Here is a 24,437-nt window from a genome sequence, read left to right on the forward strand (position 1 = left end):
ACATAGCCAACCGTGCGAATTGGAGGTGCGGTAATTTTTAGTCAAGTGGCGAGATAGCGTTGGCTGTGTTGAGGCTTTAAAACCCCCTAAGGGCGTCTGCTTTCGGGCAGAGGGAAGTTAATTTTAGCGGAGTTCATTAATCTGAGATACTCTAAAAAATTAGCATGACAAATGTATATTATCATCGGGGTGGGGCGGGGGGGTACTTATGTAACAATGATGCTCCCCTCGTGTGATGGTGAGCACGCTGGACTTTCAATCTACAGGTTTGATGTACATATGTTTAATTTCTTTCACACCGTACGTGACCAAGCATGCGAATTGGAGATGTGGGATTACAAATTCCATTGCAGCAGTTGATAGTATGAGAATTAGCATGATAAATGCATATTACCCTCGGGGGGGGAGGGATAATTACGTAACAATTTTGTATGAGAAAGTGATTTTTTGACGTATTTTTTTTTTAATACCCCCTGCTTTCGGTCCACCCAGCATTGTAAATTGATGCACCACGGTGAGTAAGTCAGCAAGGCATGCGTGGTGGAGGAAAGTGTGGTTCCTCCAACCTCTTCCAAAGACATCTGGCCAGCATGGCAGAGGAGGCTAAACTAATCTCAGAGATAGGCTCTCTAGCAAACTGATTATGCGTTTCTGTTCAACGTGATGGGTAAAAGCAAATATAAGCAGATCGCACATAAACCCAAAAATGTATTCTAGATTTGAAGCTTTCGTGACTGCAAGGATTTATACTCTTTGTTTTTTTCGGTAAAGTTTTCATTTATTTCATTTAAATTTTTACCAAACGTGACTTTTCCCAAAACATTGATCTAGTACATCAGCCTCTTGGTTTTCCAGACCAATCTTATCCATCAGCATATGTTAAAGCAATACAATTCTGGACCGGTTTTGGCCTTCTAAATGTCATCAGTAGACTCAGGCTTGTTTAAAAAGTAGATTTGGGCCTTACAAATGTTCTTAGTAAGAGTGCCTCATCTAAAGGGTGGGGGGGGGGGGGGTGCCCTGTCAAGTGAAAAAAGCAATATTGTACACAAAATCATTATGCGGTTTTGTGGGGACATTCTGGCTAAAAGCGTGTTGTATTTGCAGCACGTAAGCGATTTTTGGATGCGCGGCCACCAACTTACCAGCTTCTGTCTGCTTTGAATTGTGCTCATGCGGGCTTGAACATCTCATGTTTCACTACTGGGTCACCGAGCCGCTCCCTCGGGTTCCTAGTTCAAGCTCCAAGGCAGACAAGTGAGAAATGAATGTTTCCGTCATCGGGACAGGTTATTATGTTGGGAGATAGACGGTTTGAGCCCAGCCGCACGTACGAAACAATATACATTAAGGTACAGGCAGCAACCCCGCCTCCTACCCTCCGAAATACAAAACAAATACGTTCCTGAAAATGTATCCAGAAAGAGGAATTTCGTTTACACCGAATCCTATTTTCCCATCGACTTTCATTGCGTAATTAGAGTTGCGTTCCTACGGAAATCATTTCGGCCACAGGGCGTAGAATACAAACAGTCACGCTCGAGAATGTATAAAACCTTTTTGAAGCGCATGTTTTAATGGGCGAATCCATACTTTAAGATAGGGATAAAATTTTAAGAGTACTCAAAATAATTTGTGAAGATTAAAGTACCGTTACTGGACTTACCAGAGACTGAGCCAAACGTCGTGTAGCAGCATTAACTGCACGCGAGGACAAACGACACAACCGTGCATTGTTCGTTTTTCAACAAAACTGTTTCATTTACGTTAACAAAAATTCCGTGAGTTCGAATTTCGAGTAAACTACGTCGAACTCATCTTTGTGAAAAGTCCGTGTTGTATTGCGTTGCCGTACAGCGATGGATGACTCCTGTGTTTGGTGATGCTGCTGCTGCTGAGCACGGCAGTGGTGCACAAAGCACTTTTCACAAATCAAACTCGAAAAACATTAATCAAAAACACAACGGTTCATTAAATAATCGGGATGTTTGGCATATCACGACAGGTTCAAAGTTCACTGGCGGCACAATTCACCTCGGGTTGAGAATACTTGTCAAGCCCAGTTGGTGGAAAATCGTTTAAAGAGAGCTAATTTTAGCATCATTTTCATTAAGCTCATTATTATTATTTTATGTCAACCGAAGACTTTGTCACACCGCGTCTCGTCTCGGCGTGTTTCTCGCTTCGCACAGTGACCTGACCATTCCGACGTCGAAAATCACCCTCTTTGTATAGGCCTCCCATGGTATGATCCAATCAAGCAGAGCCACTCCGCGGGACGTCTGCAACGTGGGGGCGGTTTTGCGCTTTTGCAATTCAGCTCCACGTCCCTGAGAGGCTTTTGTCTCATTTTCCAGCATCTCACCAATACATCTCACAGGACATGACTCTGGAAAGCAAAAAAATATATAGGATGGCACGTACGCAGCCAATGCATCGGCTTGTGCTTACATTCCTTTTGCTGCAGGCGAACAAATGGAATTGTGCCATCACCCACCTTGCCCCCGCCCACCACACAATATCCCCTCGGTGACTCGGTGGCATAGCTTCAGGTGCCACCAGCTGTCTCGCGTGCGCTCACAATCAGTGCCCGCGTTAACGCCACGCCGAGTGACCCTTACGGGAGTTCGTGCCAGGGCACAGGTTGGCACCGTGACAGCCGGGGAGCGGTGGCGGGGGGCAGCGGCTTTTACTAATCGTCACATCGATCGCTGAGATGTCAAACGTTTTGCCCGACGCAAGAATTACGGGACGATACGACGGCCGGCGTCGTGTTTTTGCTGGTCACGCTGTGTGGCTCTCCGAGGTTTTATAGTTTTTTTTTTATATATTTATATATTTTATATATTTTTTTGGAGTGGCGTCCGATGTTTCGTTTTTCCCCGCGCCGTAACTGAAAAAGCTCCCAAACACGTGGACGTTATACCGAACAACAAAGTGCGGAACAGCCCAACAACACATTGGGGAGAGCCACGTAGTAGTGGATGCTCTTGCGGGCAGCGTTGGCCGTTTAAGTATAAATTGAGCGGAGGACCCATTCGAGGAGGCACGGGTGGCTCAGAGGTCAGGGCGCTGAACCGGTATAGCTGAGGATTCTGGGTCCGAATCGGGTTTCAGCCACCTGTGATTAAAGGGCGGTGAGTTGATGGCCTCGGCTTGGTTAACAGCGACTTCATGAAAAAGAGCCCCCTCCCCCTCCATCAATAGATATAATTTTGGCACTATAATGTAGCTACTTTTTAGCTTTAAAATTGTAAAATATCAGTTTCACAGTCATGCGACAATCTCATAGCAGAGCGCATGTAAATTAAACTATAAACTATTTATTTTTATTTTACCAGTTAAGGCCCACTGACTTAGAACTTTCGTGACCGCAGGAATTCATATTCTTTGGTTATTTTGGTAAAGTCACGTAGATAGAAAAATAATAATAAAAATATAGTGAAAAATTAAAAACAAAACAACACTAATGTAGACTGTAGCCTGGTTCTTAATCGGAGTGAGTGTACTGGCAGTCTATAATGTAGACTGTAGCCTGGTTATTAAGTTTGGTGAGTGTACTGGCAGTCTATAATGTAGACTGTAGCAATGGTTATTAAGCTGGGTGAGTGTACTGGCAGTCTATAATGTAGACTGTAGCAATGGTTATTAAGCTGGGTGAGTGTACTGGCAGTATACGTGACCTTACCGAAACAATAAAAGAATAAGGCCCACTGAGCTATAGCATTCTTATTCAGAAGTGACCTGGCCATAAATGATAGCTCAACGAAGTGGCTTATCATATGTAAATGTAGAGCAGCCAAGTACTCTAAACGCGTGTTTCTGAATGTGGAGGAAAAAACTGGAGGACCCGGAGAAAAATCCACGCGACCACGGGAACAGAGAGACACCCAAACTCCAAATATACATGCATCAGGGTTTGGATCGAACCCACGACTACCTGTATACCAGGCGAGGTAGTTAACATCTCGCCGAAGTGGCGTGAAAACGTGTAACCCCTTCCGTGTGAAGAACGAAAAGGTCCCATATTCTTGGGTTTTTTCGGTAAAGTCACGTAGGCAAAAAATTAAAATTAATAAAAGTAAAATAAAAAATACAATAAAAATCATTTTTGTTTTATTTTTATAAAATAAAAAGGATTTTTATTTTACTTTAATTAATTTTAAAATAAAAATAAAATAAAACGCATTTTTACTTTTATTTTACTTTTATTAATTTAAAATATTTTTTACCTACCTTGCAGTCACTAAAGCTTCAAATCTAGAACGACAAGGTCGTCTGGAGATTGTTTTGGAGAAGTCCGTGAAGGGTGCCGTTACGTCGCCATTCTCTGGCACGCGGAGCACACTGCCGTGCGTGGGATTTTCTAATTAATAATTTGAATAGTGACACAACGCGGATAGCACAATTGTAGAATGATCCAGCAACCTCTGCACTGCAGTTCCACGGCGCTCACCGTTACGCTTACGGCAGCAACCGTAGAAATTAGTGGAGGAGCTTTTAATAAAAACCGCACATCGGCGTGTGTGTGCGATGCAAGCGTCAGTTCGTTGTGTATGTTACTATCTGGGACTGTCTGTGTGTGTGTGTGCGGACAGCTTTGGCATGCACGAGCAGCTGGTCTACATCAGGTTCATAATCTTTATTTATCCTGGAGGAATCTGATGAGCTATGAAGTTCTTTTTCGCAGACTTCCAGTAGGGGCAGGTCAGCGAGTTACAATAACAACAAACATTACATATTTTTTTTTATTAAGATAGGAAAAAGTTGTTGAATGACTTGCTTAACTTTTCTTTATCTTAATTAAATATTTTATGGTTTTTTTGTTATTGTAACTCGCTGACAATAACGCATGGAAGTACAAATTGCACGAGTAGATACATTCCTACAGATCTGTGAAGACCAAATGCAAGCTGGGGCAAGGCAGCAAAACAACAACAACAACAATTCAAGATCCCACCAAGACAACACAATCCCCTGATTACCGTGTTCAGTGCAATATGTTACCCAACGGTATTGCCAGGAGGTCTCCACCCTGTTCGCCATGAGTGATGATTTTTCTTAAATTAATAAGTGTGTGTTGGCATGCCTACAGACGCACGCATTCATTTAGTTTCTAAATTTAAACGTAAATGGATCTCAGATGTATTATTTAATGGCCTATAAGCGATTGTACTTCTTACGGAGAAAAACGTGGTTTACACTTTCTTTGTGTGCGCCTGTGTTAACGCATTGTAGATGATGTTTTTTGTTGTATTTCCATGCCGACGAAACATCAAAGTATTCCTTAAGCTTTTGAAAAGTTACCCTTGGGCGGAATATCGATGTGGTACTGTATTTATAACGTAGCTTGTAAAGTTTCCAGTGTGTTGTTTTAACAGAGAGGGCTTTCAAAGCTAGCATTCGCTACGCGCTTTGTTTCTAAAAGTTATGAAATTTTTCACGAGATGTGTGCAATCATAATGAATAAATATATATTTCTTACACAATGCTTACTTTTTATAAACTGGCATTTGGGGTGTGCGTTGTTAATTGATGTCTAGTTTTCGTACTTCTAAACCATGTCCATATTTCTGCAATACAATATATCTTCTTTTTACATAACGTTCTAACATTCATATTACTCGAACGGCTTTTAATTCCGCTCCAACGGCGACTATGAATCTTAGGCTTTCGGTGACGCCACGTTCAGAATGCCCGGGCTGTTACTCAGAAGGCTGTGAGTGGGAAACCCAGTTGGGGATTAACTCGCCGTGTCAATCATTCCCCCATGGGTCGCTAAAATAAGTGCCACTCAGTGGCAATTAACAGCAGTTGTTCTCCTCGATGGCTCCCCCTAACCTACGCAAATGGGGTGCAATTTGCAACACTGACTCAGGGCTGGTCACACACAGGGTTTAGCAGGAAATAACTATGACTTACTACTCCTTGAAAACGTCGTACACTTAAATTGTTGATTTACTACGAGACGCTTCTCCCGATGTGTTTTAGGTTTGTCCTGACACACCATGTTAGGCCTGATGTCCAAACGTTTTGTTCCACGTTGTTGCGGAGCCTCTGCCCGCTGCTAAGTGGTGGTTGTCCATTCTTGACACCGATTGGCACCGGCGCTCCTGACGTATGGTGGCTCTGGTTGTTTTTGCTTCGTCTGGGAGGAAACCGGGGTGCTGGGAGAAAGCTGACCGTGCGTGCGTACGAACGGAAACTGGAGGACCCAGATACGCATCGGAGAGCCGTGTGGCGCGACCGCGAGAGCCTTCGTAATTGAATACAATTGAATACAATTGAATACAATTGAATACAATTGAATACAATTGAATACAATGCGTTGTATTGTTCGCCGCATTATACCCTGGAGTAATGGCTGTTTGGCGGAATTGCATCGCCGTTGTGAAAGAGCCTGGGCCACGAGGGGTGCAGCAAGGATAAATGGCACGAGCTGGGATGTCCGATCATTTAAGTAACCGATGACTCTCATGGATTTCAGTTGATATTTCTCTTGCCCGCCTTTTCGCGCGTGCCACTGGACGGGAGGTTTAGGAAGCGTCGGTGACGTAGTTTGCATTGTGGTGCTTGGTGTGGCTTGTAGGAGGTTGCCAGCCTTTAGGGAGCAGGGGGTGTGTTGGGAAGGCTGCGACTTTTAAAGAGGCACGAGTAACGGACCACAACAGAATCAAGTCGATAAAAAAATTACACTGAATTAATAGATTGATAAGCGACTCATCGTCCCAGCTGCAACTTACACAGGTGATGTCCACATATGGTCGCTACTTCCTAAAGTTAAAAAAGATACCCATAACGGAAAGCAGAATATGTCACGATATCAGAAGGGGTGAGAACTACATCTGAAACGCGCCGCCGTGAGTGCTGCATAATTATAACGCAACCGACAAAAAACACCGGTGCCTTTTGAACGTTCGGGAAGCGTCACAGAATATTTCCGAGGACAGCAGCTGCTTCAAGGTGGCCCGATGTTTGGGGGGGGGAAAGCCACGCGATTGGTGGCGACCCCCCACGTTTCCCGTCGCGGGTTGACCGCAAAGCGGCCGGGCCGGGCAGTCGCGTTGACCGCGCTCGTTGTTCCCGCAGGCGATGCCCTCGACGGAAAAGTTCTACGAGGATCTGTTGGACGAATACGATTTCTCCGGCTCGGGCTTCAGCACGGACGACGAGGGAGGAGATGAAGGCGAGCTCTACTCCGGCTCAGGTGAGGAGAGCCTCTCCCTAGTGTGTTTCCGGTTAGCGCGGTTGGCTACGTACGGTGCGAAAGAAGTTCAGCACACACACACATGTATAACAGTGTTCTTTATTGCAAGGCCCACGTGCCATTTGCGGCCCCTCGTGGCCTTTAGTGCGGTCCCTGACGTGCGGCCCCCGACAGTACACAAATATTGAACACGCCCCTTGCAGGCGGTGTGGCGGCCCTCGCACTGATGATGTCTTACCGGTGAACGTCTCTTCTGAAAAGTAGTTGAAGAGCACTGATTAAAGGGTAAAAGGGCAGCCCTTGCAATTGCTTGCTCTTGCCTACTGCTGGCGGGAGGGTCTAGCGGTTATTTTGGCGCATTCTTCCACGCTGACCAGATGTCTTGGAAGAGGTTGGATTAAACCACACCTTACCCCAGCAAACACGACCTGCCGATCGACTACTTGCGGTGAACCCATTAAAACCCGCTGGTTCAACAGAGGCGAGATGGATTTAAGAAACTTTGGCCATTGTTTCAATCGCCGCACCCACCGGGAGGTTGGATCAATCCGGCCGACCTCTAGATTCGAATTTCAGTGTCCTAAACCATCACACCATGGCAGCATCCTAATGTGGGGCCTCCGAGATGATCCGTCTGTCCGATCGCGTGGCCACATACCATCGTGTGTCTGAGTTAAAACGATGTCCGATGCAGCACGAACGGAGGTGCAATTCCCGTATACGGGTCGCGAACGTTGTCATCAGTGAGCTCGCCTGCCACGAAGGCCTGCGTGGAAAGAGCCAAATTTGTCTTTCAGAAAATTCTGAACTGCCACGCCTGGGACATGAATCTTCAAATGATTTGTAAACGGCTAATACATACGTATATGGGGGGGGGGGAACCCCATTATTTGTAATAAATATTTTTTCAGCATACAAAGCTTTTGAGCAAACATTGTAAACAAATGGACACAAACAGGACACGAATTGCGAAGTGTCATTTTAAATAGGGGCAAAGTTTAAAATTGTATTGTCTGGCAACGTGTATAGTATTTTTTTTCATATACACACTCGTATATTTTCCAGTGTTTACTTTACCGATCCATAACCAGACGTGGTTTAACAACAATAAATGTGCACTGTGCAAGAGCTTTTCAAGGGCCTTAAAATGAAAGAACAAACGCATCATTATTATAGATATTTTTTTTTCGGTATCGAAACGCAGCAGTGCACATTTCAACTCGGCACAAAGGCAAGCCGGCAATATTTTTTTACACTGCATAGTTTTCCCTCGAGCTAAGTAGGCACAGTAACAAAAAAAATCCCCCAAAATATGTCTGCGTGCAGCAATTATAGCTTGGACAAGCAGAAACGCTGACTAACCTCTTACTGGAAATTTGTGTCACAGTGTTCCGTGGACGCGGGAGCCTTTGGCCTCATTTCTAAAAAGGAATGAAACGCGCAACCCTGGACCAATGTTTACGCCAAAGGCCACACCAGAGATCTATGTAACGATGATCCAAATTGCATTGATAATGGGCAATATGAGGCAGAACTCATGACTCAGAATAATGTTGTCTCACAGCAGTTTCTCATGAATGTGCAGACGCCAGTCGATTTGCCTGGCGAAAATAAGCATCCGGGCAGATGCGGTTTTCGATACCATTTATGCATCTCCATTAATTCTGAGCAAGCTTACCAAGCTTGAGGATTTACTGCTAATGACCATTATGAATGATTGGAATTTCTACATTTTACATCGGCACAAAATTTTGTTTGCTGACTAGGCAGACCTTGCGGTTGGTGATATATATTTCAAAGCGTGCAGTGTTGTTTTTCTTCTTTTGGTAGCAAAAAAACAATTGAAGGTTTTAAGAGCCCAATGGCATGAGCATTTCTGTGATAAAAAAAATAATTAAGTCAAACGAGAATGAAGTAGTCAAGGTTTAATATTTATGGCCTAAGGCATATACTGGACAGCATGGTGGCACAGTGGTAACATTTGGGCGCCAAGGTTGTCGAGATGTTAACTACCTCGCCGGGTATACAGGAGGTCTTGGGTTCGATTCCCACCCTGATGCCTGCATATTTGGAGTTTGCATGTTCTGCCCGTGATCACGTGGATTTTCCTCCGGGTCCTCCGGTTTTTCCCTCCACATTTCGAATCGACATCACATGTTTTTTGTTTGTTGCGGTTGCACCCGATTCAAGAGCCGAATGGCTCACAGGGCTATACCAAATAAATGAAATGATATGTTTAGAGTATTTGGCTACTGCTATACATTTCCACACGATGAGCCACTTTATTCTGTGATCATTTGTGACCAGGTCGCTTCTGAAAAAGAGCTATAGAGCGTAGTGGGTCTTACCTGGTAAAATAAAAAAATAAAATTGTTATAAATAGTTTAGTTTACTTGTGCCTTACAGGAAAAAGAACCTGGGTTAGATTCCCGAATTGTTGTTGACTAAACGTCCCAATGCTGAAACATTGCCTCTCAATGACTCACTTGGATTATATACGTAGTGACATCGCCTCCTACTGGGACAACTTGCCAAGACACTCCTAAAAAAAGTCTTGTACTATCGGTGATGCGTTGTATGAATGTATGTTGAACTTCTTTCGGCACTGTACGTAACCAACCGTGCTAATCAGAGGTGCTTTGCTGTGTAAAGGTCACACATATAACAATAGTAATCACGCGCTCGCTGTATAAAATATTTACGTAAATAATCGCATTGATTTTTTTTTACCATGTTCACATATCTATTAACGTGTCATGTAACGTACGTTGGAACATAAACATGCGTCGGCGAGTAAATGCCGGATTATATTCCGGTTACATTTCATGAGTCGGAAGAAATGCCGCTTGATTAACGAAGACTTGGGAAATAAATGCAAAGACAATGTTGTAAAGGGGTGAATGAATACAGAAAATAATTAACTTTTCAAAGTGTTAAATGTTACTTTTCAACGGCATGAACCTCTCTCTGTTGCGTAAAACCAAATGCCCTGATGGTAGCATACGCGTCGTCCCACTGGGAACAGGTGTACATGTGGAAAAGTCGGAAATTGTGAAAATGACAGTTACACCATGCACGAATACCACACTGGGTCTCAGCGATTCATTGATCAGGGCTGTAGGACACACGATTTTGCACTGCAGTCGAGTGCAACTTATGAATTCAGCTCGTGTGTAGGTGGCCTAATCACTGGGCAGAATCCTGTGAGGTGGTGCCAGCTTGTGGAGGCCTTCATCCAGCAGTGGACTGGTCATGGCTTATGATGATGATGGGCGGGTGCCCACGTTGACGCTTGTGGGAGCTGTGTCTTGAATTATCTGAATACATCTGTTGAATACATCTGTTGTCCACCCAGGTGATTTATCGGAGCAAGACCAGGGCTGGAACGTGCACACACCTCACAAGGGCGAGAAGATGGTGACCAACCCGACCATGGTTTTGCCAACAACGACACAGAACAGAGTAAAGGTACCTTTAGTGGCGGCAGTCTAATCTCTGCCCTTCCCCCCCCCCTGTGTTTATTTTAGAATGGAAAACGATAAGGGCACATGTACCCCTCCTTTTAGTTTCTCCCCTTTTAATGTTCGACTTCTCTGTGCCACCAATGCCATGTGCACGTGTCCGTGTGGTGGCAATGCTTGGAGTCTCCCTTGTTTTCCACGTTTATGGAAACTGACCGCCGACCGTTAAATACGCTCGTCCTTGCATTAAACGCGCCGTGCTTTTGAACCTGTGGGTGGCCGTGGGCTATGAACTGGGGGGTGGGGGGGGGCTGTTGTTTGTGCACTGGGGTGAGATGGGGGTTATTTATTTAGGCCTATGGATCATCGTTTTGTCAGATTTTTTTTCGAACCGACAAGACGTTTGGAATGTTTGTTTACTTTTTGACAGAAAATGAGCAGGCAAATAAACAATTTTAAGTTTGTTGCTTCGGTTATAATATATAAACGCATGTTTATAAAAAAAATATAAAACAGTTATATTGTTCGCTGTGAGTTAAGAAACCACTCGGGATTAATTTCAGCTGGAGGTGCTTACCCCCTACCACCCAGCTATTTGGGGGGGGGGGGGGGTGGTCAAGGGGGAGTCCAGAAGATTGAGGTTTGTGGGACCCGCGGAGAATATTTAATCATAAATTAAGCCTCGGAATCACTGATTTTAAAATCTGGTCATTCAGATTCCAACTGTCGAGGGGAAATTCGATTTAAAGCTTCTTTCGTGACTGCAGGGATTCATCTTCTTGGTTCTTTCGGTAAAGTCACGTAGAATGGAAATAATAAAATAATAAAAATAAAACATAATAAAATAATTCTCACGACGTTTCGGCCACAACGCAGGTCTGTCGAGAAGACAGAGTCTGAATTCATTCAGACTCTGTCTTCTCAACAGACCTGTTCTCCACCTGAGGACGGCTGCTTGCGTTGTGGCCGAAACGTCGTGAGAATTATTTTATTATGTTTATTTTATTTTATTATTTCCATTCTACGTGACTTTACCAAAAGAACCAAGAAGATGTCGAGGGGAAGTTGTCCTCAACCCACTACGTGCGCGTTTAGGCAGTGCTCGCATTAGCCCTAATGTGTTATAATACCAGCCTTAAACAAGAGGTACAGTCTCCCAGACTCCACCACACCGCACAGCCCACTTCCCCATTTCACATCTGATTACGAGGTCGCGTGCGAGAGGGTTCTAGCCACTCTCGTAAACGTTCCACTGAATCGACATCCACCGTGCAGTAGTAGGTTTTTACCCTTTCAACTGGTACAAAAACTGACACCTTTATACAAGGCATCATGTTTGCAATAACCACAATACAAGCAGTCAATGTCTCTGATAGTGCACTGTATTTGAGTTGTACGCCTTTCGGAGTCATCTGGTCCAACACCAATGGAGACTAGGCTCTAAGAAAAGCTGTCTCGGGTGTGGACCAATCAACTTCAAGGGCATTGCATATCATTATCATCATCAGAGTTGTTTCTTTTTGTTTGCATTTTGACTGCTTGTGTTGTGGTTATTGCAAACATGATGCCTTGTATAAAGGTGTCAGTTTTTGTACCAGTTGAAAGGGTAAAAACCTACTACTATATTTTGCCACTGGTAAAGGAGATATCTCATAATCCACTGTGCAGTTGCTACTGCCCGTTGCCTGCAAGGACGCTTTTTTTCTTTTAACTGGCTCTGCGATACACTCCGTATGCTGAGCATTAATCCACTATCATGTCAGTAGTATGCCGTGGTGCAAAGGTTAGCGCAATGACGACTGGACTGGTTGGCAATCCAGAACTCACCGGTGCATGTATATCTCCCCGTTTAGCATTGAAACGACGGGCATTTGTCGATCAGCGGGTCACATGTGAAGTATTGGAATGACGGCAGGAAACCACTTGACGGGTAGCACACTTTTTATTAAACCTTGACTTGTCACGATACAACGTGTGGTCACTATTCCTCTGACTACACACACTTCACTTGACACGTGTAGTTACTATGCCTCACACTGCATGCTCACACTGCACTCCGCCCCGTAACGTCCGTGGAGCCTACAGGCCCACCCCAGCTTGGGCGTGGGCCACAACCTCTGAGTCCCAAGGGCCGGCCCTCTCACGGACGCTCGGCCCCGGGTCCCAGGGTTCCGCCTCTGGGTCACACAGAGCCCCGGCCCCTACAGGACAGCGGGACTAGGTACCGCAGGGCCCTATCTCTTCCTCCTCCGTCTTCAGTCTTCGCTGGTCACTCGCTCCCCGTGCGCCTGTGCGCACCACCTTATATAGCCCCCGCTCACGGGAGACGGAGCGTATGCGGACCTCGACGTGAGCATCCCCCTTAGTTGACCAATCCCCGCGCGCTTGCCCCAGGATCCCATCGCTGTCAGCGCGCGTCACTCATACCCAACCAATCACTGCCTCATAACCCCCGACCCCGCGCTGACCCCTGATCCTTCATCGTCAGCGCGCGTCACCAACACACACAGCCAATCACTACGCGCTGGCACACGATCCCTACCCCAGCGCGTATCGCCACTACACATGCACTGGGGTAAAGTGTGGGTACTCACACTTCTTCCAAGATATTTGGCCTGCATGGAAGAGTAGGCCAAATACCCTCGAGAGCCGTTTTCTTGACCTATAGTGGAGGCTCTTTTTAAATCCTTTATATTAAGTTTGCTTGCTTGCTTGCGCGCTTACGACCGTGCAAATCTTTCGGTCGTGTTTTAACCCACTTCCCGTGATCCAATCGAGCTGATATTTTGTACACCGACTCGTCGTGCGTGACAATTTTTTCAAAAATTTTACACTTTTTAGGGAAAAAATATATATATTTAATTACCAATTGCTTAATGGTGGCAGGCAATCATCTGACCCATAGGTGGCAGCCATCTCAAGCCAGAGGACGAGAGGACTCTAGCCGCCACGCATATAAAGGATTTATAGTGAAAAACTTAGTTTTTACGGGTTAATTTTTTCCAGTCGTGGTGTATGGCGTAAAGCAGACAAATAAGCGAAACTACAAATGCTGCAGGTATTAGACTGACATTGCAATTTATATTATCCTTCGTTGAATTAGCTTTCAAATGAACCCAGTCTCATACTGCCACGAAAAATAATTGTACATCTGGGCCTACACAAATGATCTGGATTTACTGCGTCTATTTTTAAGCATGTAGGAACCCACAGAGACGGGAGGCTTTTTTCAATGAAGATATGGGTCAAAATTAATGATTCGATACAGTGAAGCCAAATTCCAGTGTGAAGTACAATGAAATACCAAAATATTGTACAATTTTACAGGTTTCATGAAGCCTATAAATATACTGATTATTAATTTGCTTCCAAGAAGTAAACATATGAGAAAAACAAACGAAGGCCAAGTGAAAATGGCAATATGAATGCAATTGAAATATAAGGGGAAGGGGGACTGCAAAAGTAAATACATTACAATTTAGTTCAAATGAGGGTATACATTTTAGGTTTATTACAATCGTGAGAAAATACAATTAGAGGCGTTTTAACCCTTGATAATTCCGTCCATCGTGATAGACTGTTAAGATTTATAGCACTTTTGTGAAATTCTATTAAACATTTTCAAATCACATTGAGCCCCAAAAAAAAGTTGTTTTTGTCAAAATAACAATGAATCATTAACGTGACGAGAGCATGAACAACGGTGAGGTCAGGCTGCATTTGATCGCGATCAATGTTTGTAAATCCTTGGGTCTGCTCTCTATAACTCTAATGCTTCTAGAAGATATCCAATTTACACCATGCCTACTTTCAAGAGACACTATTATTGTCGTTCAATGCTTTATACATTCAAATTACTATTAATACAATAGCTACTCCAAAAAAGTGCATGCAATGTATTGAAATAATAGAATAAAGTTACGCGTTGGCTGAGTGACGGGATCTTTTAAAAGCACTGTTTAACAACGCATGAAGCATTTCGGTTAGATTTACAGCGCACTGCTGTGGAACTATACCAATAAATCCCTCGGCAGTTTTACTTTGCAGCCAGTTCTTGTAAGCAATTTATCAGCGCTCCAGACGTTGCAATTTCTGCCAGCGGGGTTCGCCTTTACAACGCCTAGGTACGCCATGATGCAATTCGCAAGGGCTTGTAATAGCATCGCACTATCATGAACCCAGAGAACATTTCCCAAATGGCCAGTTAACTCCCAGCACACGAGATGTTCCGTGCACCCTGTACGGATGATGGCCGACGCGATGTAACTGCTGCTCATGAGCCAAGTGGCCATCTTGAGATTGTGGCCTCTGGGTTTGCAAAGTGCGATTGTGTGTGTGTGTGAGTCAAAGCGGTGTTTTTGCAATATTTGCCATGCTGTTTTGTGAACGTAAAAGAAACCGCTTGCGCTTGAGGCTCCTCTCGGAAAATGAATCATTGTTTATTATTCATTGAGAAGCCTGGAGCTGTTTCTTGGCAATAATGTCATCAGAAAGTGTTCCGATCAATCTCACTATTTCCATAGGGCAGGCAGCTTTTGTTGTTGCCCTTAATTGACTGTGGAGGATATTAAAATCGCTGATGAGCAGCCGAACATTAATATGTGTCCAGTCATTTCCGGATTATGCATTTAACGCAGAATTATATTGCAATATTGTGGCCCTAAGAAGCGAGCAGCGCATGGACCTTCATCATGATTTTATGAAAATTGTTTAATATAAAATTGCTTCGGCATGCATTCACACCTCCCTATGTCAATACATCTTATATTCTGGACAATCACAAACGGTTATTGCTAAAATAATCAATGTTTTCCATCTTTTTTTTCTGAGATATAATACTGTAGTCATGTATGTATGTTGAACTTCTTTCGCACCGTACATTACCGACCATGCTAATTTGAGGTGCGGCATTTGTAGCACGTACACAAGTAAATTATGTGTTCAACCTATGGTAGTTGTTTTATTTCACTCCAACAGTCCACTGTTTATATTATGATTAACTGTAACATATCATATGGGGTATAATGATTAATGAAAGTTAATTCGGTATTATGCTAATAAAACGCGTCCTGAAACATTCGTATCAGATTCTGTAATCGAATCACAACTGGATCTTAACGATTCAGAAAATCCCTTTGCTGGGGGGAATGAATTGTCACTCCCTTCCTGGAATGATACTCGCTCTCCCCAGTGGCACACTGGCCTCTTGATAGATTTACACTAACGACCATCAATATCTCCCTGCAGTCAGCCATGAGAGATGTTCTTCCATTACACTATTGAACAGGGTTTATGAAAGGTTATTTCGTTGCCGCAAAAAAAAATGCACCTACAGCAGAGTGTGCGAATTTCAAAAATGACCACAAAGCATAAGTGGCTAAGAAGGCAACGCACTCAGAATATTTATTGGCGTCATTATAAATACACATGGACCACATTTCACGGAAAGATCATCTCACCTTAAGATAGGTTCATCAATTCTAAACTAAACTATTTTTATCTTACCAGGTAAGGCCCACTGAGCTCTCTAGCTCTTTTTCAGAAGTGACTTGGCCACAAATGATAGCCCAACGAAGTGGCTTATCACGTGGGAATGTATGGCAGCCAAATACTCTAAACCCATGTTGGTTCTAAATGTGGAGGGAAAAAACGGAGGATCCGGAGAAAAATCCACACGACCACAAGGAGAACATGCAAACTCTAAGTATATAGGCATCGTCAGGAACGGGATCGAACCCACGACCTCTTGTATACCAGGTGAGGTAGTTAACATCTCACCACCGTTGGCGCCCTCTCATTGACCCAATTCAATTAACCCGACTATAATTAGGTCAATGCAAAACTGTATTTGTCCCCATGAAAAAAATTTAAAAACGGCACCATCTGAGTGTGAGAAATGTCACCCCGGAGTTCACGGGGTTCTGAGACGGTTGAGGCAAGTGTGCACTCCCCAGCTCCTCCTGCACCATGTGACCGTGGCTCTTCACATTCTCCGCGCCCTCTGCCACCTTGCAGCTGCTGGTCGGGGAGTCGGCCGAGGACTACCCTGAGGAGAGCGGCTCTGCTGGAGAGACCGGGACGGAGACGCCCTCTGACCCCTGGATCCAGCGTGGCCTGGCACCAGAGGGCAGCTCCCCCTACGACGTATCTGCTCACAAGACCCACGGCGCGAGCCTCCTGGACCGCACGGAAGTCCTGGCCGGTGAGGAGCCAGCTGCTGCCGCACGCCTTCGCTCTGCTCGCCAGCTCCATCTGCTCGTCCCATTAAACGGATTAAATGTCAACGTGCTTCCTTTCTTACGCTTATTAAAATACTTCCATATGACTGCGATGTTTTCTCCGGGTAAAATATATATTTTTTCAAAATTGTACAAGGGGCCTTGTTAGTGGCGAGATGGAAATTGCCTCACGTTTCTAAATGTGGAGGGAAAAACCAGAGCACCAGAGAAAAATCCACGTGACCACGGGGAGAATATACAAACTCCAAATATATATGCATCAGCGTCGGGATTGAACGCACGACCTCCTGCATATCAGGCGAGGTAGTTAACAGCTCGCCACCGAGAGACGGTGGGGTTGGTGGGAGAATTGAAGAAACATGGCCATTGTTTCAACTGCTGCACCGGGAGATCGAACCAACGGCTTCTGCGTTGCAAGTTCAGCGCGCTAACCGTTACGCCATGGCAGCATCGTACGTATGTGTGTGCGCGTAATGTATCATTTGATAATACCTTGTGAATAACAATAACCGAGTGCGCGTGCTCACCTTGCAGCCATCATCGCTGGAGGCGCAGTGGGGCTCCTCTTCGCCGTCTTCCTCATCCTCTTCCTGGTGTACCGCATGCGGAAGAAGGAGGCCGGCAGCTTCTCGGTGGCCGGACCGCTGCCCTACAAGACCAACCTGGCGTACCAAAAGGCCCCCAACGACGAGGGCCCAATGTAGTTCCTTGGGCCCAGCAGTGAGGGCCACCAGCTCCTCCCCAACCCCAAGCAATGCACGACATGCACCAACGCCTGCCCAGCAGGGCCAGCCCAGCCATGGAACCATTAACTTATTTAATTAAATTGAAGAGAGGTAAAGTGGAAATTTAGCGTACGTGAGCGATTTGATATTTACCCTTTGCATCTGCAGTATGTGTAAACATATGTTTGGCTTGGTCAGAAGGTCATCTTGGCCACTGCTAGTGATGCTACCACACCATTACCATCGTTTCCTTATGCTAGATCCCTCAGCTTTTGAGCAGTTGACCTGACACCAGACCTTAAAGGTCGTCTGCAGTGGGAACAGGGATTAAAAACAACACATGGTGTAATAAAAACAAATACTGTGCGTCGAAAGTTAATAGAGAACTTGATGACATTTTAATTCTAATCTGGTTTCTCAGGTGTCTGTAGATGAAAGGGTTAAGTGATGAACACTGTGGCATATTTTAATGCCATTGGCATTTCGATTCGTGTTGTTCATGTGCAAGAACTCCAATCAACTGATACCAATTTTGTTAAATTAAGTTAGTGCTTCCATACATTTACTTTGACCCTGTAAATCTAGAAAAAAATCTGGCAGACTTCTTCAATGTGTCAGTGATTGTTTGCCTTTGGTTATTTCTTGCTGTGCAGCTTATTATGCTAGGTGTTAAACTCAAGCAGCAGTGGTCATGTTTTTTTCTCATCCGGCTATAACAGATGTGATATTTGGCAAACCGTGCTTTATTTTTTGTACAAAATAACAAAAAATAAAAAAAATGTTGCATATAGGCCACACGCCAGTATAAGCCAGGCATTGCTAGTTCATTTGAGTGATATATATATGTTTAGGTTTGATATTTTTCCTTCTTTCCGGTAAATACTTAAGAAAAACACTCGCGTTTTAAAACGGTTTAATTTAGTTCCGTTCACTTTTAATGAAATTGCTTCTTCGTGTTGTTGGTGTGCCATCACACCGGGCCAAACATTAGGCTTGTTTATATAAACAAATTCACCACCACGAAGTAGTGACGCGTGTGGTATTTTGCCCGTGCCTTTCAGCGAGACTGAGCTTCGGTCCCTTTTTACGTTTAGTCCTGGAGGGCAGTGCCGTAGGGAGCATACGCAATTGTCCTGTACTTCTCTGCTACCACAAGCATAACAAGAATTCAGACTTAACTACAATCTGTGTTCCACGCACGCGCCGACCCGTGGTCAAGTATGGTCAAATAACCCCCATAACCGCACGGTGTGGACTCGCCCTGATCTCGCAGTGGATTCACACGAAAGGCTGTAACGTGTTGTCCCACTCGCCCCCACCCTCACCCACTGCCGTCTGTTGAAATCCGACTAACGTGGTCGGCTACGTACGGTGCGAAAGAAGTTCAACATAATACGTGATATCCACGCCGCCTAAAACTCACCAGCGTGTGGTGGCATAAATGACTGCAAGGAGTTTAGGTATCTATTATGTAATTTAAATACGTGTGCATCTTTTAAGCGTGTCTCTTTGTTTTCAGTGTGCTTCACAGTTAGCTGGCTGCACCAGAGGATACAATTGATGAATCGTGTTCTTTCCTTAATATGCCAACCGTGCTGTTTTAATCAGGATGATGCTACATATTGTTTTTCTCTTCTTGCTATTCAGATGCTCATATCGTGAGAGTTTCTAGCGATGTTTTTGAACGCGTAAATCTCTCGGCTACTGCCCGGTATTGGCCACACTCCTTTATGCACATTCCGTCGTAAGATGCGTTTTCATTTGTTGCTGTCTTGAACTCCTATTTGCAACAACAACAAAAACATCTCATATAATTTTTTTTTCGTGTGATTGTTATTTAATCCTAAACAATCGTTTAAAAGATCAAATTAATAGAATCTTCACATTTATTTTAAGAAAAAAAGTATGTTTTTATCAAGCATATTAATTGCATTTATTATACTGTAAGGGTTTCACCAATAGAGAACTTCGTATTCACTTAAGCTCTGTTTTGCCTGCTTTGCTGTCTGTCAATACGTTTTTCAATTTAGTTAAACTTCATTGGCTTGGAATGATTGTTTTTTTTTCTCCCAATTCATGCAATTTGCAAAAAAAGACGACTGTTCACGTGGTATCACAATTGTAAGTGCTGTTGACAATGCTGTACTGCGGGGTTTGTTTTAAGCATTCACAGATGGTAGTAGTAGCCGTAGTAGTTGTCACATTCGTTCTTTTTAGGTCTTTGATTCACATTATTGCTATTTATACAGTTTATAAAAAAAAATCTGGCATGGTTTTCCTGCACAAGAGGTAATATAATTGTGTGTATTAATTATGATTTGCCCATTCAGTGGGCCTTGCCAAAGCTTTTCTTCGTGCTTTTTCAAATGAAATGCGTCTCTTACTTGCTTTTACAATGAACTTTTCCGCTATTGGTGACCTTCCGTCTGATGGTATATTTCTCCCTTAATGCAAAAATTAAACGTCACTTGCGATTATAGGTTTTCTTGTTATTATCATCATCATCATTATTATTAGGACTTAATTTCTCACTAAATATTGTCTGGTTCGCTGGCAGGCTGGAACAGTCGGCTCTGTGACTCATAGCAAGAGGTATCATGGATGTGGTGTTGATGGGTGCTCGAAATATTTTCGGGTTTGCCAACCCAGACAGGACCTGGCTGAAATTAAACCCTCATCATCGGCATCGTCACTATGGCGCTTTTGATCTCACAACAATTGGCAATCACCAATACAACAATTCTGGATATTTGCTTATGAAAGGTAATTTGAAAAAAATAACCTTATGATAAGCATATGCAATGTTAGTATGGCTTTCCTTCTGTATTGATTATAATATTGTTCAGTTGAGGTATCTTTCCAAGGCTCTACAAAGTAAGGGGCAATCCATTTAATACATACGCATACAATCTGTCAAAACACCCTCCCCCCCCCACGTTTCCTATGCGTACATTGTCAGTATACCCCCCATACGCAAGTGTACGCATTTGGGTTAACCCCCCCTCCATGCGTACGTACTAAATGGATGGCCCCTAAGCGGTTACTTTATGGTCATCGACACACTGTAATATTCACATTATGTATGCAGTAACTCAGGCTAAGTGCATCGTGAACTTCCATCAATAACGAAATCAGTTTTTTTTTCTTTCCCTACGCATTATTTCATTTTAATTAGAAAAAACACCAGGCTTTAAAACACAGGTAATATAATATCCATGTTTAAATATAAAATAGCTAATCATTCGGCGTTCACTGACATGTTATAATTAGAATAAAGCATTGTATATAGAGGGGGATACATCTGCATACCGTCTGAGCTAACTACTACTCGCAAATTAAAGTGCTTTCGTTCTTTATGGGGACTCGGATAAAGACGACGTTGCGTTGTACTGTAACTGTTATAAACATAATCGTGTACTGTGTTCTGTATTTGTTTTTCAAATAAAATGGACGATGCTGTTGTCCAGAGTGGCCACGTGCTTCCGATTGACGAGTCACGTGCTGAGAAACGAGTCTGCGTGGCAAGCGATGCCGTGCACTGGGTTACAAACGACGACGCGTTCGTAGGGGGCCGTCCATAAATGACGTCACGCACCTAGGTAGGGGGGGACGGGTCAGACATTTGTGACGATGTGTGACGAGGGGGGTTTGATAAATGTGACGTCACATCAAAATGCGCAACTTGAAATACATATAGACAACACGTTATACTTAATTAAATATAATTTTTTAATAAATTGTTTCTCCTACAACATCAGAGTGCAGCGGCACATTAAATACGCACTACAATGACAATAGTCTAAAGCGATTTGAAGCATGTTTTATTTTTTTTTTGGGGGGGGGGGCAGAGCTTTGTGACGTTATATTTGAGAGGGGGTCTGACTTTTTGTGACGCCGTGTGACGAGGTGAGGGGGGGGGTCAAAAATCGTCCAAAATCGCGTGACGTCATTTATGAACGGCCCCTAAATCTGCGCAGCCCTGAGCATACCAGGCGACGTTTTCGATGGTGGGGGGGGGGGGAGCCGTGGCCGTTCTTAGCGGCGCGTCAAACCTTTGAGGTTAGGTTTCGTATGCGTGTCTCTTGCCGTATAGGTGACATCGTCAGCGGGCGTCGTAGAGCAAGGCGGGTGATGCCACACACGTTTCTACAGCGTCGTTGCCACGGCGTTGTGGAGTGCCATGTAAGAGAGAATGTTTGATTCGTGCCGGGAAAACTCCAGCGAGGTCAATGCAGCAATGCATTTTATGTAAAAAAAAGCCTTGGTGCGGGTGTACTTTAATATTGTTTTGGGCAAATGTCAACTTGCATAATACTGTGTTGGCTAATTTGTAAGTGAAGTCAGGTATCGAACAAAATGTTTTAGACTTGTATGCATATAAAAAAAAACAATGTACAGGATGTATGTGAAGATATCCATTTGTTTAAGAGTTACAGTTAGACACATTTGATCTCGGGCCAATAAAATAGCAAAACACTTGATAGTATGAAATAATGTATCAAATGAGTCTCATCCCTCTAAACCTCCACTTGCCTGCCAAGGCGTTGGTGACATGTGCCCTAATTGAGATATGAGAGCCCCTGGGTGTTCGCCAGCGCCTCGGCTGTGCTGGTTTAAAATGCTTCTGTTATTGGCCTATTCAAGATCACGCGAGCGATTCGGGTTTTTGGCGTACACTTTTACTTCATGTATGTAAGGAAGACGTTGCCAGCATGTCAACCATGGAGTCGAAAACCGCCGTCTAATTCTAGTTATTTAATCATGGATGATACCTGTGTAGTGTGTCGTCTGTGCGTGCGGGTGGCGTGCGTCGCACACACAGTCAGCCGGAGACTGGGTGGTGGTCGCAGGGAGCACCGCTCTGCCCTCTTTATTCGTTGTTGCCGAGCTCACGCCACAACTCGGGCCCCCTCTCTCTCCCACACGCAACCCGGCTGTCGCGCGTCCCATCCCAGACACGACTCTGTCCGCGTTGCACAGACGGCGTCGACTGGGACAGCCAAACGCTGTCCGGCCGCGCAATGATCGGGCGAAGGCGGCAGGGACAAGGTCAGCGACGAGGGCAGCGACGACGAGACGAGTCCAATCCCAGAACCGGGAGCCCGTAGCTCTCGCTCTCCGCTGCTTTTATTCCCCTCGGCGCGGCCTGGCTCCGCCCTAGCCGCGCCTCCCTTCTCAAACCCTCTAGAGCAGGGGTCGGCAACCTACGGCTCCGGAGCCGCATGCGGCTCTTTACGGGCTGCTTCTTGACGTTATGTACGTATGTACAGTATGTACTCAGATGCATTGCGGCTCTTGAAATACTGAATTTTGTACCGAATTGGAAAGAAATGGCTCTTCTTGTTATTTTGGTTGCCGACCCCTGCTCTAGAGGGTTCCAGGGGCTTCCACACGAGGTCTATTGTGACCCTTGCCCCAGTTCCTCCGCCCTGCCGGCACACACACCGTGTATATGCTCAACGGCGTGAGAGCTAAGTGCCCACCTGCAGTTCCTACAGCTGCCCAACAGTCAGCGCTATGTCACTACACCTGTTTGCACACCCAGTGGCATACACTTTTACTTTATGTATGTAAGGAAGACGTTGCCAGCATGTCAACCGTGCAGTTGAAAACTGCCGTCTAATTCTAGTTATTTAATCATGCTTGCACACCCAGTGGTGTGGCTATGGAACGTGCAGAAAATGTAACTGAACCCGCAGCAGGGGGTCCCATGGGTAAAAGCAGCCCAGGTGCCGGGCTTTGAAGATGGGGAGGGCCCCTATTGAATTGCATCAGAGCCCGTAACCAACCACGATACCTACCAACTCCGGTCATCCTCGTGAGCAGCAGCTTTTGGCTGGCCATCGAACAAAGATGGTCACCGCTTTGCGCGCTTTCGGATGCGCTTCTGCGCCCGTCTGGAACGCTCTTCCTTCCAACATTAGGAATCCACTGGGAGCTATGCACTTTTAAATCTAAGGTTGAAAACTCATTTCTTTAGATTTGTGTGTTTAGTTTGTTGTCCTCCCCGCTGCATCTCCGATTAGCATGGTTGGCTACGTACGATGTGAAAGAGGTTCAACATACATATGTTCCTAATGACACCCAATTTTATCATTGAACCCTTGCTCTGCACTGCTAACTAAGCGTGCAGCTTTGATTATAACAGCTGATGGACTCCCACCCACCACTTTGATCTTGACATTACGACGTGGAGAAAGAAACATGTTCTCAAAAGGTTTTTTTTTCCATCGCACTGGACGTGTGTTTATTTCTTCAGTACAGTAGTGTGCGCAAAAATATTAGCCAGATACATTGATGAAGGTAAGCCAAGCGTGGGGCACTTTATTGCAACTGCTTCGGACATCACTCGCCACAGATGTTAGCCATGGAAGGGAATTAAACTCGGGTAACTGACTTTATAGCACAGTAAAATAAACCACTTTACCACTCCACTCGACACACATACTATGTAAAACTAACCTATTGATAGCTGTGTCTTTGAAGATAGTATTGTAATGGAATACTGGCGTAAAGCATGCTGGGTTTAAAAAAGTGAACAGTACTTGTGCTGGTTGTGTCATGCTTGTGTTTGTTTTGTAAACACGGCTCAAAACGCCAAGTCACCAACAACAAACACTTTTGAAAATATAATAGATACGAGTTCATACTTTTTTTATTGAAATTTCATCATGTGCCAAAGCATTTGCCAAGATTTTAAGAATCCTTCATGATGGACTAGATCATTACATAGAAAGTGGCAAAAAAGAGATTCACCGTTACTTTAATGCTTGCCAGGAGTTTTCACTGGCATTTATGATGCCAA

At 44.4% G+C, this 24,437-nt stretch overlaps 1 protein-coding gene across 1 annotated transcript in view; it reads left to right on the plus strand.

Moving 5' to 3' along the window:
- LOC144931716 (uncharacterized) overlaps nt 1–21,098 on the plus strand; it is a 117,737-nt gene extending 96,639 nt beyond the window's left edge. Inside the window, exons 2-5 of the mRNA XM_078855930.1 lie at nt 7,090–7,207; nt 10,563–10,675; nt 16,684–16,870; nt 17,442–21,098. Coding sequence (XP_078712056.1) covers nt 7,090–7,207; nt 10,563–10,675; nt 16,684–16,870; nt 17,442–17,611 — 588 coding nt within the window. The 3' untranslated portion in view covers nt 17,612–21,098. The remainder of the gene's footprint in view (nt 1–7,089; nt 7,208–10,562; nt 10,676–16,683; nt 16,871–17,441) is intronic.
- The last annotated feature ends 3,339 nt before the right edge of the window (nt 21,099–24,437 follow it).

This window comes from Lampetra fluviatilis, chromosome 4 (genome assembly GCF_964198595.1).
Source record: "Lampetra fluviatilis chromosome 4, kcLamFluv1.1, whole genome shotgun sequence".
Classification (NCBI taxonomy): Eukaryota; Metazoa; Chordata; class Hyperoartia; order Petromyzontiformes; family Petromyzontidae; genus Lampetra; species Lampetra fluviatilis.